Source organism: Melopsittacus undulatus, chromosome 13 (assembly GCF_012275295.1).
Source record: "Melopsittacus undulatus isolate bMelUnd1 chromosome 13, bMelUnd1.mat.Z, whole genome shotgun sequence".
NCBI lineage: Eukaryota > Metazoa > Chordata > Aves > Psittaciformes > Psittaculidae > Melopsittacus > Melopsittacus undulatus.
Genome location: NC_047539.1, coordinates 7507359 through 7524335, shown reverse-complemented (window position 1 = coordinate 7524335; position 16977 = coordinate 7507359). Strand labels below are relative to the sequence as shown.

The 16977-nt window shown below is 41.9% G+C and overlaps 1 protein-coding gene across 1 annotated transcript in view; it reads right to left on the bottom strand.

Moving 5' to 3' along the window:
* The window catches only part of NLK (nemo like kinase), a 42857-nt gene that overhangs the window by 13160 nt on the left and 12720 nt on the right, over positions 1–16977 (bottom strand). Inside the window, exons 3-4 of the mRNA XM_034068931.1 lie at positions 5006–5135; positions 3540–3595 (exon numbers count right to left, since the gene is read on the bottom strand). Of these exons, the coding sequence (XP_033924822.1) occupies positions 3540–3595; positions 5006–5135 (186 nt within the window). The remainder of the gene's footprint in view (positions 1–3539; positions 3596–5005; positions 5136–16977) is intronic.

Genomic DNA, 16977 nt, shown 5'->3' with positions numbered 1-16977 from the left:
CTGACTCTACCCTCCTTGGTACCCCAACAGTGTGGGCATTGTCCCTTTTACAGGCTCCTGGAACCAAACCTTACCTTGTCCCTGTCTACCCTCCTGCAGCCTACATATGAGGGATTTACTCTGTAATCTCTCAGAAAACAGTTCTTTCACCTCTTAATAAGATCAGTGGGAAGGAATTACTGCACACCTTTGCTTCTACTGGTACTTAAATCTTTCCAAGGCAGTATAATGAGGCTGACAAAAGTGATTTCTTCTCAGCTGCTTCTAACAGTCACTTTCATGGGAAAAGTTTTCAAAAAGTTACTATAGAAACTTAGGAGATTTCTTAAAAGAAAATCCAGGTGCAGAATTCCACATTAAAATCAACTGCAGGAGATTTTGTAAGTGGAAAAAAGAGAGCTATAAACCATAGAGTAATAGAATCGTTTAGGTTGGGAAAGACTTTTTAGATCAGAGTCCAACTGTAAACCTACCACTGAAAAGCAGTTCAGTCAGAATTAACAGATATGACAGCTGCAATGAAACACTTCTTAGATGCTCTAGCAAAATCTGAGTCACTCTTGACCTCTAGAAGTGACGTGCTTTAAAGCTAGGCCAGTCCACCCAGGGAAGCAGGCACACAACAGAACTAAACATCATCCAGCTACTGTATGCTTCTCTTCCACCAAGGTAAATTGATGATTACAGGGGTAAGTCTTGAACTTCAGCTTACTGATGAACTTCATGATGAATATAAAAGCCTGAAGTTCACCAACAATCTCTTTCATTTATTTTATCAAGACAACACCCAGAATAATATATGCTCCATTATCTACTCCTTTTTGCACTAGGTGATATTGGCAAAATATCAATACCTGTATCATATGCCGAGTGCTCACAGAGATTTAATCTAAAATGTCATACATTCAAATTATATCCCAATCTAAGAGTTTGCAAAGGATTTTCACTCTAAACCAGAAATCTCACTAGATTTTAATTTAAGGATCCTAAGTGCATTTACTGCAATTATTCCAGAAGAAAGGAGAGAGAAGGCTACACAAAGCAAATGGTCTCTATTGCAATCTGAGTCAGGAAATTCAAACAACTTGAAAAAAGACAGCTCTATAAAACTCTAGTCAGAATGACTTCAATCAGTTAACCATGAAGGAAACTAAGATTTGGGGTTTGTATTCAGAACTTGGCAGTAGCTGAGCTCATAAAAACAAGCTTATCCCATTTAAATATTCTTGATTGTACAATTACACAGAAGGAGTAATCCTTAACCTAGATCTGATTTGTAACTCATGACTTGTTATAAAATGAGGCCATTGAGCTAGTGTTAATAAACAAAATCCAGTTTTTGAGGACTACTTATATGCTGTTCATAGGCAAGGAAATTCAAAGCAGAATTTAAGGGCTTTATCTCACATTCATACAAAAAAGCTCTGGTTGAGCAATAGTTTCAACCAAAGAATCTGGTGATCAATCATGCTATACTTCAGTCAGAACCACCAAGTTGGAAATCACCTACTTTCTTCTCCAGTCCATTCAAGGTATTATAAATCAAATCATATTTCACAAAGTTCAGTTTAGCTAAAACTAAAGAACGACAATTTCCTGCCCATTAAATGTCTTCTGAAGTGGGTCACACAAAGCAACAGCAAAGACCCATCAGTAATCGAAACCAACCTGCCAAAGTCTAACCATGACAGTTAGGCTGGTGCACCCAAAGCTTCACTGGAGACTGACACCAGCCTAATAGAGTTACCTGCAGGAGTCTATGGACACCTGTGGGACAGTGCGCTCCATTTTTGTAAACCTAAAAGTTACTATGCATTCAGGTAACACAAAAAGCTCTCAGGTCCCAATTACAATTGTATTAAACCCATATAATTTTAGAATATAAACCCAAATCCTTCATCAGAACACTTTATTATGCCCCTGAATATATATACCTACTTTTTCAGACGAACACTGACTGGCAGGTATCTTACTTCAGCTTATGGCAGCCAGGTCATAATGCCCTGCCTCAGTCAGAGGTTTTGGTATCAATTTCGGGTTTGGGAAGTTTTTATTTGCACCATTTGGTTGCGAATTCTCACGTGGAAAGCCTGTGGCTGAAGCTGTGAAAGGAGCAGCAGTGCAAATGAGACAACACATAACTGAATATGCTTCAAGTGAATACGATTCAAGTGTTCACGTCCAACAATTCAGCACTGAGTTTAATTGTCAGGGTTTGCTTGTGGGGTTTTCCACAGAAAGCACAGCAGTCTATTAGCTGACCTCAGCTGCACGGCAGATCCCTGGACTGAAATGCTAATTTGGTAATGGAAATGTCAATGGGTTGGGATATTTGATTATCTGCTCTCTAAAATACCACTTTTACTGAGGTCTCCAAAGGATATTTTGTTACTAACAGCAGGTTGTAAAAATATCTGAAGAGTTTATAAAATTCTGCAAATAATCTTAACGCTGTTTTGGGCAGGAGTCTGGCAGATTTTTTCCTACACATATAAGAAATAAAATATAAACAAATAATCTCGTTCAGTGCAAATTATAAAGTTAATTCCATTTTTATGAGCTAAAAAAGGTCTCAAAACTGGCTCTTAGCATGTTGAATTTTTTAAATAGCATAAAGAGGAGAGCAGACAGATTAATCCCGGCAGGCAACCTTTATTAGGATTCCTGGTGTGTGGCTGGTAAAGTCTCTGCAGAGAACAGAACTACCCCTATTTAAAATACCTTTTTGTTCTAAATCTCACACTAGTTCTAGATACTTTCTGCACCATATAAATCTGTACTTAACTCACTGCAGTAAAGTTCTTGCAATTTAAAAACTGGAACAACCTGCTCTGAGTGACAGAACTTCTCTTCCAGCTTCAGTCAATAAGAACCCACCCTGAATTTTCAGGATTAAAAAATGCTGAAATTCCGAACTACAAACCCCAAAATAACCCAGAGTTTAAAAAAGGAATAAAAGAAGGCATGACATTCTCATGTCAAGTTACGTACTAAAATGCAGTTTGGTGACAGAGTCACCCACAGTGTGTACCTTTGCATCAGTGACACATGAAACAGCACATTTATTGGCATGAAATCTGTCTTCTTCAGCAAGACAGAGGCTGAGCAAGGAAAGCCCCAACCCAGCTGCTCTGCTGAACCATCTCTGGAGAGTCGTGGTTTCACAGCATGGGACAGCAGCACTCTGCAAACACCAGAAAGTATCTTCAGGTACTAACAGCTGAGAAGTTAGTGACTGTTTTGGGGGAATCACCACTAGCAGCAGTAGGATCTGTTGGTACATACCCCAGTGCCCTGCATTTGCTGGCTCTGACATCTTCAAAGCTTCACGTTCAATCCTGCACCATTTCACCTCCAACTTTAATATCAGTAAAGAGCTCTTGATAGTATAGGTTCACTTCTTTAAATAAAACTGTTCAGGCACAGGCTCAGGGGTTTTGTAGCTCTATTTCATAGATTCCACCCACTAGCTGCAGTTCCTAGGCTAATGAAAATCACACCTACCTCAATTAAGATGCTCTATTTTATATTTAGGATACATTTCTTCAAAATAGTCAATGTGTGGAGGCTGGAGTATGTCGAGGGCAGAGAGTACCTAGGAAACACCACACAAGTCAAGACCCATCCCAGTCAAACAAAACCACATCCCTTTCAAAGAGACAGACTGTACCTTTCTTACACAGCTTTATTCTATCCCACACAGACAGACAGACCAATGTTCTATGTGCCAGAGAGGTGAATGTAATAGCCCAGCAAGTCAGATGTGCTGCACATTCAGGGTATCTCTCCCTCTAGTTTTTAATTCAAGGAACTTTCCCAGCTGTCCAAGTACTACCTTAAAAGCATTCATTTGTCTACCCAATACAAACTGGTTTACTTCAAAGTATATACAACTATGAAATATTTGAAAGAAGCAATTCTAGCAAAGAAATGCAAAAGCAAAAGACATAATTCTTTGTGCCTTTCATCTTATTTAAGAGCTCTGCTTCCACATGGGAACTACAGAACCCAAAGTTGTTCACATTCTGAATGAGAAGCTCAGGTCTTTGTGCAAAGCAGAAAGGTAGAAAAGCAGCAGCTCAGAATTTACATCCTCTCACAGGAAAAAATACTACCTTGGTGTTGTCTTTTAGATCCTGTCCTAGGAATACCTATGACATTCAAGTGAAGCACACACACGTCAGTGGTGATCAGGCTCAACCTCTGACTGCTTACAGAGATGCTTTTATTTGATTTTATATCCCTCAGTAAAACCTTCTCCAGAACGAAGACCCTGATGAGGAGCAGTTGAAGGTACCAGTTCAACACAAATCTTGTCCCAGCATCCAAGGACTGGTGACAGTGGTGGTGGGGGCACTCTGCAGCCTGGTACAAGCTGGCAAGGCAGTCCACCTCTTTTGCACCCCCTGACACCAGCACTGAACCCAGTGCTAAACCACCAATAAAAACATTTCTTGGAATACAATTCCCTCAAGATAAAAAAGGGTAAACTTTAAAACAGGAGAAACAATAGATCTGTGCTTCCTGACCCCATTCTGCTAGAAGACAGTACTCCCAACACACTCATTAATGCTCATCAATGGGGAGGTTACCACATCCATAGCTGCGCTCTTGCCACTTTGCTAGAATGGAGAGAGCAGGTAGAAAAGGCAGGGAGAGGAAGATGGAGCAAGAAATAGCTTGGAAACGAAAGCATCTCCAGCTGGCACAGCTTTGTGCAGACTGACATTTATCTAAAGCCTAAAATAAGATTAGGGAGACGTGTCTTGTCTATTTGCAAACATTTGGAAGGGAAATTATGAATATCCTTACATTCTTGATAATTCCATTTTTGATAGTGTTTGCAGTGGTAACACCTGAGTTCCAAGAATTCTGATAACCATAAAATTAGAGAGCTTTTAAAGCATTTTACATATCCTGTAACTTAAGAGACTTCTGTTACAGATGGCTCCATTCTACAATCAGGCTTTATCAAAGACTTCAAAATTCCTTTGATTTTACTTACATTGTCATGCTTAAAAAAACACAACATCTTCAGCTCCCGGAAGACCCTTTTACAGGAGACCAAATTTTGGAAGACGTTGGGCATCTTTTTGAGTGCAACTCTCTTCCCATCGCGTGGATCTGTTACTGACCTGAAGAACAAGAGAGTCAGAACATCACACACTACTGTTAGACAATCCTTCTAAAACAGAAAAGAGTATTTTAGAGTTCTTATCATTCTCAGTTAGACGGTGAGGCAAAACACTTCTAGGGACAAGAGCAACGAGCAAAGGGCATCATGCACCATCCTGCAGAGCCTGTGTTGAACGCTGTGATCCTTCCTTCATTAGAAGCATGTACACACAAACCCAGTCAAGTTTTGTGGCTGTGAAGTGGCTGACAATGTCCATGAGTGCACAGACTGCCTGCCACTGATGCACACTGCAGCTCCAAGTCAGATTAATACCTTGAGCTGAGGAGTGATCTCCTTCACCTCCCAAAACCCACCTTATTAAGCGTAACCATTTGCTCAGTTACAGAGATTCGATGTGTCAGATCTACTGCTGCCTTCTTCCCCTCCCAAGAGTGCAAAAACTGTAATAATCCCATTGTGACAGAACACTGGCAAGTGTACTACTATTACTTGATCCACAACTAAATCACTTCACATCTGGACAAGCAACAGCACACGGTAGCTAAGTTTCCTCAAATGTAATCCATGCATGACATCCATAGTTCTCTCACAGAGCTTATGGGCTACAAGTACAGCAGCTCAGAAATTATAAGGTGCTTTGCACATGGCAAGTATTTTAATTTAAAGTAATTAGATTCTGAAAATAGAATTTTATAATGAGAACCATAAAACTAGAGCAAGGAGATTACGGTGCCTCAATTCCCAGTCACAGTTTTTAAGGTGAGGCTTCTCAAACCTCACTACAGAACAGGGTTTCCAGATCTTCACTTGTCAGGAAGCCATTTTTTCCTGCATCTTTTTATCGGGATGATCAAAATAACTTTCTTCGCAGTGCAATGCCACAGCCATGTAGGAATCCACATCCAGCTACGCAGCCTGAGGACTACATGTGTCCTTAAAAAGCTGCTGGCTTTTCTATTGTGCAAATCACATGGAAGGCTCTTCTTTTGTCTGAACACAACCTGAACAAGTCTTCTAATTCACAACATGCTGCCTACTTTCTCCAGGAACTTTGCCTCTTGCCTTTAGCCTAACTTGGGACAAAAAAGGAATGAAAACTGGAAGCACTGCAGCAAATCCCTGTTAGTGCAACTCAGCACTCACCACAGGCCAGGCTGAAGCATCCTGCCTCAACCTACAGTAACTGTTCAGAGACGATGGTCACCTCAATGCATATGCCTGCAGAACAAGGTACTATTCATCAGGAGCAGGCACACTGCAGGCTGGTCCGTGGCTGTGGGATTACAGCAGGGGCAGGTTCTGAATGACACACAGCAGGACCCGTACCAGGCAGGGCTCATACAGTCATATGGATTTGATCCCGGCATGAGCTGAGCTCCCGTTGCTCACAAGGTCAAGCACCACTGATCAGTTAATTAGAGGCGTTCTCACTCTGAGACAGCAGCTCTGGCCCCTGCCCAGCTTGGAAAAGGAAGCCACAAACCTCTAACCTGTAAAAGAAAACCTAAAACCGGCCCCTTCCTGGGAATTACACAGCTATGTTCCTGCTACTAAAACAAAGTTGTGATGTTTTAGACATAAAAACCAGCAGTTACACTGCAGATGCTACTGGATCACTTATTTTCCCCTTTGGAATTGACATTATCACAGGTTAACAGGCACACAGCATCCCAGAATCAGCTTTGAAATTTTAGGTGGTTTTGACATGAATATTCCACCAACAGGTCAAACATGCAGTACAATTCACAGCCCTACATGAAACATACAGGAAACTGGAAAAGCACTGGAACAACACACAGTAATCAATAAAGCCAAGGTTCCACTCAGCGGTTTCACTCCTGATCCAGCCTGGCGAATGCTCTGTTTGGTACCCAAGGATTTGGACACCAGCTCTCCTCCCCATGCCAAACATCTCAGAGGTTGCATGTTTCAGTGGCCGCAACACAGCCTTGGGAACCTGCACTTGAAACATTTTGGAGCTATTTTTAATAGCTACCTTTTAAGCATAATTTCATTTAGAAACTTCCTGTCTGCCTATTTCCAGGTCTCATAAGCATAAATATTATAGCAGCAACTGACAAGGAAAACCCTCTAATATCTGTTATTAGCTGGAACCACAACACACAGGGTTCCAAAGTTTGCAGGGTGTCTTAGTCATGTTTTGGGGTAAAACTCACAAAGTAGCATTTCTTGTTATTCATGCCAGGCACAGCCCTGCCTGTAGCTGGTAACAATATAACCCTAACGACTGTGAGTGCAAGGGCACTGATTTCACGCCAGGGTGAGTCTGCTCTCTCCTAACTCAGGGTAGCAGCTGCTGGGGCTCAGCACATGCAGTGCCACAGAACAGTCAGCCCTTTGCTGCTGAAGGGCTTCCTGGGTTGAGCATCCCGGGATCTGCAGCACAGGGGCTGTCCCATCCCTATCGGTTAATGAGCAGCTCTGAGGGCAGCTTCCCATCCCCACTGCAAACCACCCTGTTCAAACGTCCATCTTCATGACCATTACCTGTCAAACCAAACCTCACATCAATTATTCAGGTACAGCATGCTTTTAATGCATGTACTAAACATCTGGGGTTTACAGTTACATGACTGTTCACATCACTCTAATAAAATGAAATTTAAAGTTAAAATGCCCCACATTTTCAATCTTAGTCTAAAAACCAAACTTTTAAAAGCTATACCCTGCACTCACGTATATTCTTAGGTAGTGCCATATCTCTATACCGTTACCATTAGACTTCAAAAGGTGTCTTTTTAACTGAATTATGGATTAAAATGCTCACTTCCAATTCTTCCCACAACCTGTGCTACCAGCATCAATGGAGAGGATACAGGTCAAGACTGTGAAGGTAACATAAAATGTGAATCCAAGATACAAGTTCAGAAGTTGCAATAGACAAACGAAAACAGGAATGTCTGGAGTTCACTGTAAAAAGACATCTAAAACAGGATTTTGGATGGATTTGAAACACTTGCTTTCATACCCAGGAATATTAAACTGTTGAGTCAGAACCCAGTCAGGCAACTGACACAGGCCAACACCAGTGCCCTGTTAATTCCATTAATTCCTACACTTCTCCCATGGATGGAGCTGTCCCACAGCCTCAGTAGGGAGGGGGAAAGATCTGATAAAAGGGTTGGTCTTTAATCAACCACCACAGAACTCCGATTTATTCTGACAGCTACCACAGATTTATTGATGCTCATTTTTACTCATTGTGGGACCTGTTTTAAAAAGAGCTAAATCAGAGCTGTCCAGGCTCATCTCAGCTGTGTAAGCAAGGCTGGTGTGTCAGCTCTCTGTGGTCTCAAATGCTTCCATACAATAAGAATTGATTCAGGTGAACAGTCTTTTCCTAGTGCTCCTGCTGCTGTCCCTGGTCAAGGAATGAGTTAAGTGTGGCTGCTGTGGCATTTAATATGTATTTAAGGCCAGTTCGTTTTTTCTTTTAAATAACCCACTTCTACAAACAAGTAATGATCTCCTGCAGTATCCAGCTTGAAAGCAATTCCCCTGCTCTTCCCCCATAGCTGCAATGATTTCACACTGCTCCTCATCTCCTCACCTTGGCTTGCGAGCTTTATGCCACTCACCAGCAATTTCACTTCAAGGGGCAGCACAAAACTAACAATCAAAGTTATGAAGATCAGAAGTGTCAGGAGTGCATTCCAGGGAAGAGGGAAAGAAAGAAGAAAGAAAGAAAAAAGCCTGTCTATAGAAAATGGTACTTACAGCATCCAATACAGATGCTGCAAATGTGATTCTGTGTTTGTGTGCAGTTCCTACTTTGACACTAGTAAAATAATTATTTATAGCAATATGCTATCAGGTCACATACCCCCAAGAGAAACTAGGAAAGCACAAAAATCTCCTAGGAGCTAATTGAGAGAACAACTAGAAAGGCAGCTTTACTTACTGCTGTTCTCAGAAGAACACATTTCAATTCCCTCCTCTGCTTTGTTAGGCTATTACACCCTAGGTGAATCTAGCAGTGAAGTGAGCAGCAGGCAGGGAATCTGTCCATCACTTGGCCCAGAATCAACGGGGAGCTCTTTTCAAGCTACTACTGAAGTCTGCAAAGGTTTCACTTATTAACCATCAGCTGCAGATGGGATAAAGGGATAAGAAACCATGATTTAAACCAAAAATAACTTGGCAAAAAAATAGGTAATAAATATAACTGGGGGGATATCAAGGAAGGTAGTTTAGCTTTAATTATGCTGTGTGATAAATATTATATGATGGCAACACCAAGACTACTATGGCCAAAATATTTGAGAAGGTTATTTCTCTGTTGTTGACCTGTGAATGGATTTGATATCGCGCTGCTGTTTCGTACTGTTCATTTCCTGTGTAACTGCAATTTGGGCAGTTTCACTGGTTTTATAAACACGACAAAGCTTTTCCCTCAAAAAGAGGGAAAACCCAATACAAACATGAAAGAGAAGAGATGAAGATTCAGGGAAGCAAGAACATTTGTGTTAGCTCAGACTCTGACTTCTGTTAAAAAATCTAATACCTCTAATACCTGAAATCAAATACCTATTTGAATGCTTAACACGAGACTGAACCGTTCCTCTTGAAACAGTGCCTGGTTTTTTACACACACCAAGATTTTGCAAATCCTCAAATGAAGTTGAACGTTAAACTTCCTGTACCCAGCCAGGATGGGTTATGTGTGTCCTGGACTAACACTGTAAGGCACTTACAGCCCTTCTCGTTCAATTCTCCCAGCTCTAGTTCTGCATTCACTAATAAATCTAAACCTGCCTCTGAAATGAGCCAGGAATGGGGACTGCACGTACAGAACCACAGCCGAGTGACCCATCAGAAATCTTGCTTTTTTGCTGATTACACATCATGTAAATTTGTCTTCTTATATTTAAGGACTACATAAGATGTTTAAACAAGAGTCTGACATGAAACATTTCAATAAGGAAGATACATTACAAATCCCATGGCTTCTACTCACACTGCAGGCTTATCACTGCAGAAAGAGTAAAATGTTAAAGAGTACTAGAGCTACAGGCAGGGTTAATGGTACAACCCAGAGCTCGAGTTAACATGTTTTCAATGACAATTCTTATCTCAAAGAATCCTTGCAGGCATTTGGCCTACTCAACTCCACACTGTAAAGCCTTCAGCAACGCTCTACCACGTCAACGGCAAATCCTCAAAGTGGGGCCTGTGCCAGCGGTGACTTTTTCTCCCTCTGTATCAAGGTCAATGCATACACATTGTTCTACAGTTGCAACTGGTAGAAGAACAAGTTTGTGACTACTCCATGGCAATTATTACACAGAAACAAGATAATGAAAGAACGTTCTCAGGGGCGGAGTGGGAAACTGCTGATGGAGTTTGTTCTAAGGGGAGGTGAACCCTCCCTTGTGCTTATAGAGTACCTATACATTTACATCAGGATATATCAGGGGGAGGCTCACAGGATTACTTTCCCAGTTTTTCTTATTAGTCATGAACTTTGTTCCCCAGTTGCTCGACTCTTAATCCCACAGAGCTCTTCCAGAAAGCCTTACTCTAGAACACAGAGCAAAGCTGCTCCCACAAGCATTTCAGCTGCTCACCCAAGCTTATTTGATAGGCCACTGTCATGGTTTGAGCATGTTTTGAGAGTGTTTTTGTTCAAACACCCTCAAAACATGCTCATACCATGACAGCCACTTTTAAACAAAATAATACAGCTCCTATTGAAGGGCACATGATACTTTTCCAATACCAGGTACTGCAGTCAAGCACACCATGGAACATCCCAAACCACATTTGAGCATGGGATGAAATAAAATCCTTTAGAAAAACTCACAAACGCAGAAGATTCCCAAGAGTGAAGGGAAAGGGCAGGGAGAGGGTGTGCAGTTACCAAACTGCTCATCTGGGAAATGTTTCATCTCCAAACATGGCCTGAAATAAGCATTCCTCTTCCAAACGGTTCCTGAGCACCAGTGCTGGTGTTCACCAATGCACAGAAAACACATCTTCAAGCTCTGTGACAGTTCTCAATGGAAGTTATTCACATGCTGAAGCATTTTGTCTAACTTTAGCAGCCTAAAAGTCACTTTTCCAGCCAAGGCTCAAAGTGTGGCATGCTGAACCTGGTGTGAGGCTCCCATGTGGCCCTGCAGACCACAGCAGTGGCACCGTGCAGGAGAAGCAGCAGCTCAGGAAAGGGGCAGACAGACAGACTGCTCTGTCAGGAGCAATGACAGCTTCAGCTATGTCTAACATGATCTGAGTCACAGTGGCTCTGCCTAGTCACTAAGGAGAGGCAGAGGTGGGAGTGATCCCTTTTAAAGGGCTCCTGGATAACACCCAAACTCTTTCTCTAGGAACACCTCACCCCCCAGTTCACTGCAGGGAACCAGCTGCAAACAAAGCCTCCCTTGTAGGTAACTGGAGCTTGCTGGTTTGAGGACACAAATTTCCTACATGAGCCTTGCCCCCGTCTGCCAAGCCTGAGCTGTGATCAGTGCGAGGCACAAACACACCAGACCCTGTCCTGTTAGCTGAGGGACTCCAGCCTCAGCTCCCCTCAGCTGGGAATTGCTTGGTGCCATCAGAAGGGAGGGAGGTTTTTGCTTCTGTTGGATTCTTCACAACAGGAGAGGTTTAGCATACACACCCAATTAGCATGGTATTATACCCTGTTCTACCCTCTGGCTGTACACCATTGTTGAAGAGATGCAGAAGCTGATACAATCTTGTTTAAAGGAGATACTCGTAATCATGTTAGCTTGAAGTTTTAAAGGAAAAGCCACACACAGACAAGTTATAAGGAGAAAACCATTACAGCAGAGCAAACGCTTTTCAAAAACCTATTTCCAATTGCCTTTGGAGTGAATAAACAAGTCCTGAATGTCTTCATATATACCAGCATCCCTCCTCTTCCTCAGCTCTCTGGGAGGAAGCACTACTAATCTCCTTCAGCAGCACTGGGGACGGAGGCACTGAGAGTCTTCCATCCAGATGTTGTTTTGTGCTTCCCACCTGCCTGAAGTGCAAAGTGTCCCGTCAGCTGCGGGAGGACTAAAGAGCAGTGCTCCCCTTGGAACTGGAAGCCTATTGACAAGCCCTTCTCCCCTGACTCACCCATCCCAGCTTCAGCACCCACTCACACAACAGATCCGCTGATACTGAACAGACAGGAGTTATCTGCAGACTGATACGGGTGGATAAAGTTGGGTGAAGGTGTTCACAGGCAAAAAGTAAAAGCTTCTTCAGGTTTTACACATCTGGAACCTGCCATAATCTGTTCTACCAGCTAAACAGTCTCTCAAAATTGAGGCAAGGCAAGTAGGTTCCACATCCAGGAATCTGCATTCGTCCATACCCATGAGTGTTCTAGACAACGAACAGAAAATAAGTTCCTTAAGATTATCAAGGAAAACAATTGAAGTACCTCACAACCAATGTGAATTCTCAGCATTAAGTTTTCTCAACATACTCTACAGAATACTTAAAATAGTCAAAGAAATACTCAAAGACACTAAACCAAAACCCCTGTACTGTAGTTACTCCAAATAGCAAATACTCCAAACATCTCCCCAATACATATTCTAGGTCTTTTAGAGGCACAGGATTCGTTTGGGGAAAGACTGAATGCAAGCTCACAGACGCAAGGGATAACTTTCAGCTGAAGACGACACCAAGATTTATCTTCCACTAAAAGGCATTTGATGTGAAAGGGTTAAGCGACTTGTTCCTCATACCACACTTCAAAGGTATGCTTCATTCCCTGTGCTCAGCTGCCAAATGCAGACCTCTCCAGAGCTCCTTTTTCAACCAGAGATGTCCTAAAAAGCCTTTTAATGTTGCGTTCTAATCACACCCTCAAGCATGTGCACCATTATCACGTATTCTTCAAAAATCAGAGCTAAAAGCAAAACTGATTACTGCAAGAAATCTGTCTCCTTGAACAAAAATTGATTCAGAGTGCCTTACTTAAAAGAAAGGATAGAAAATTAAAGGGATACTGTTATGGTTAATATCTTTAAAAATGTTTCATTTGTCTTCCCTTCATGGAAGCTTAAGACTGAAACTGCTTTCCAAATCAAATCTGTTTCCCCATTTACACAAAATTTTCTGGTTATGCTTGAGACCTTTTTATTTACTTCTCAACAGCCTATATGAACCACAGCTAGCCAGTTACAACACTACACAGCACATTTATCCCCATAGACTTCTTAATTCCATAAAAGATTTCTTTTTTTCAGTCAATGGCCCAGCTCTCTAAGGTCTGTGATGTTCATAGATAAATAACATGCAACAAACACACAAATCTCTATTGTATTTTTGTACTTTCCTTCTTCATTTTGAAAGCATATGCCACAATTACACGAACCACTATATTCCTGGCCCCATTCACTGACCTCTACTCCCATCCGCACCAGCCGACCAAGGAAAACCCAAATGAGAAACCTTCTTCTCCATGTCCAACAAGCCTCCAGGCTTTGGCACAGTTCCTAGAATATTTCTGCACCTCCACAGCAAAGTAGGTTAATAAAGCCTTGGGTCACATCCTCTAGACAGATACCCAGTTTCCAGCAATAACCATCCCCAAGCCCTTCAGCATCACTGCCAGCTCTCCCCTGTCCCCCTCTTCCTCCTGACCACCCTTTTCCCGTAGGGTGACAGGGACAAAATAGAACAAGGAATAGTGATCAAACTCCTTTTTGCCTCCGGACTCCAATGCAGCTGCACAATAACCCCTGTGAAGCAGCACCACACCTCATCTCAGTTAATGTCTCAACACTTCATCCTCCAGGTGAATCTATCGTGTTTCAGTCACTCAGTTTTTCACCACCATGGTGTTTGGCTGTTGGCCACCAGATGAAAAATCCAGAGTATTCAAACCAAAGTCTGCAACCAACATCTCAAACATAGTACTTCAAGCAATTCCATTCCAGTGCTCTCTGCTACCACCATAGGAAATGGTTGTATCTGCTAGGTCAGTGTTCAGCCCATGTCACTGCATACAAGGCAACCAGACACCAGTCTTTCTGAGGTTTCCTCTCTATGTTTCACTCATGCAAATCATTGTAAACTGCTGCTGGTTTATTTCCTGTGTAAATATTTCTATGTTATCAAGCCTGCACAGTCATCCCTTCTTTGAATTACGGTAGGAACAGCAGGGACATGTCAAAACACAAGTGTGAAATAAACTCGTAACCTGTATGCGCCAAAAAAGTCTAGAAGATGCTTTAGGGCCGCAGGATATTTCTGGAATGTGAAAGAAGCACTTCTAATTTTAGTCCATGTTAATGAAGGTTTAAGAAAGATCCACAACTTACAAAGAAGGGGGAAAGAGATAATCAGGCTCATATTTATTAACAGGGAGTTTAAAGAGACATCATTCTCCCATTACTATGAACCAGTGAAGTGAATGATCCTCTGTCACATACCATCAAGCTTCACAATGCTGTAAAAATTCCACCTATTTCCTTGGCAGTTTCAATTACATCGGAGCCATACCCACTCCTTTCATTAGATTCAAAAGGCAATTTCAGAAATATTAAGATATTAGAGTGACAGACTAAACCAGACAGGTAAATAGCACCTTTGCATTAACAGCCTGCTGAGAGCAATGCAAGATGTTCTACAAGGGCTGCGACAGGCAGGATGTGTAACCACTGCCACTTCTCAGCCTGTGGATAATTCTATGAAGCTGTTTGACTTCCCAACCAAATGACTGAAGTACTGTAAGATCGGCAAAATCTGAATTTTCAGGTAAAACCAAGTCCTTGTCTATATATATATATATGTATATATTTAATAACTGCTTGGAATTGGGCATTTGGCACTCAGAATTGTTCTTGCTAAAGTTCCTTTACGAGTAAAGGTTCTACCTTTGTGACACCTCCCAAGATTTAACATGACTCCTTTCCACCTGTGATAAAGTATATGACCAGCACTCAAGCAAATAATCAGGGTGTTTGCAAGCAGAACAGCTTTGCTATGCAGTATTACACCTATCTGAAGCAGAGCATCCCTTTTCAGGTGACTTGTTCAAGCCAGTGAATGAACACAAGCCATTTTTCCATTGCAAGTCTATCTGAGTGCTTACTAACTGCAAAATAATACAGGAACAACATAAACTATCAATGTGAAAAGAGTGATGGCTGATTCTTGCTGGTCTCCATTCCTGACTTCATTTTTGTTTCCTTTCCCAGGACAGTATTTTCAGATTGAAGTGGAATTAAGCAATAAACTCATCATAATGACCAATAACCAACCACTGAGCAGTGATATCATCAGCAACACCAACCCCACAGAGATGGAAATATAAACATATCTCAGGTATGACGGATCTGTTCCTGCAGCAATGCTGGCTGCTGTGCAGGGTAACACACTCTAATCTCCATCCTACGCAGCAGCTGTTTTGGTTTCACAACTGCATCCAGAGACACACAGAAGCCAGACCTGGGGGCTCTTCTCTACCTCTCCATGTCAAAGCTACATTTAATTTTAATGATATCCACAAATTGACCTGAAAATTCTCATCTATGTTTCTCTGTTCTGAATCAGACAAAACCCCTGTGATAATATAAATCAGCACATGGGTGTGATTCCAGTTTTGGGACATTCTGAAGTAATGTACAGACTCTTGGAAGAAAACACAGGATTTCAAAGGGGACCAAATTAGTGGCTCTGAAACACTTTAAACCCCAAGTTTAAACAATAGTTCAGTATGAAATGATTGCAGAAGGATTCCCTTTACTGGGTCATATGAAGGGTGACAAAATCTTCTTGGGAAGAACTGGGGGAGTGATGAGACTATGGATGCAATACGCAAATTAGCAAACACGTGCCTGTTCTCCATGCCTTAGATGGATAAACAGGGGCACAAACCCCATAAGGTGACATCCCCACGACAGAGATCAGAGGAAAAGGCACAAGTAGGTCAATGCTGGTCCCGATTCTGTCAACATTCACCTACTTGTCTTCAACTGCTTCAGCAAACAATAAACAATGCAAACCTGCAGAACAGAAATGCTTTTCTCCTTCCGCAGGGGCACAAGGAAAGCTGCAAGTCAGATTATGGGCTCAGGTAAGTATGTCAGTGCCCTGCCGTCACAAGCTCAGAGGAAGGAAGACCCTAATCCTGACCTTTCATACACAACCAATGAGCAAATATGCTCAGAAAAGCACTTTGATACCTTGAGCTCTCTCTAATACCTTATAAACAAATAAAAGGTGCTTTCCACCTCACAATTAAAACCTGCTTTTAGCCAGGCTGTAGGTACAACTCTTTACTTGAACTAACCAAGGTGACCTATGGTAAAACAGATTTTAGAACAAGTATTTTTGCCTCTCAGTATTCTGGTGTTTTGCACTGATACAATCCTCGCCTGTGTTTGGGTTTGCTTTGGTCTTTTTCACTCACATTTGCGGAACCACAAGGAAACAGGAACCATCCAGCCCCATTGTGCTCTACCCATACATCACGTTAACAGGATCAGTTTCCAGAAGGATGACTTAGAGGACACGTGCCCTTCACAAAACTACTGGCAGATCTTCATTTGCCAAGACGTCACTCTTAGCCTATGTCTTTTCTTGCTTGCTCTGGATTCATCCTTGCAAGTGAAATAGGAATGATGACTCGGAAAATGCAACTCAAAGGAAGACTCCTCATTCTCGTTAAAAAACAAACCCCCCAAAACAGCATTTCAATTTCTTTTGTCTTTTTTTCCACTGTCTATTTTTAATATACATGAAGAGTTCAGAGCTGGTTTGCAATGCATCTTCCTGAGCCCTCAGCCACAGCTCAAACCGGATGCAGAAAGTGCTGAAGTTAAGGCATGCCAGTGTCAGTCTGCATTTAT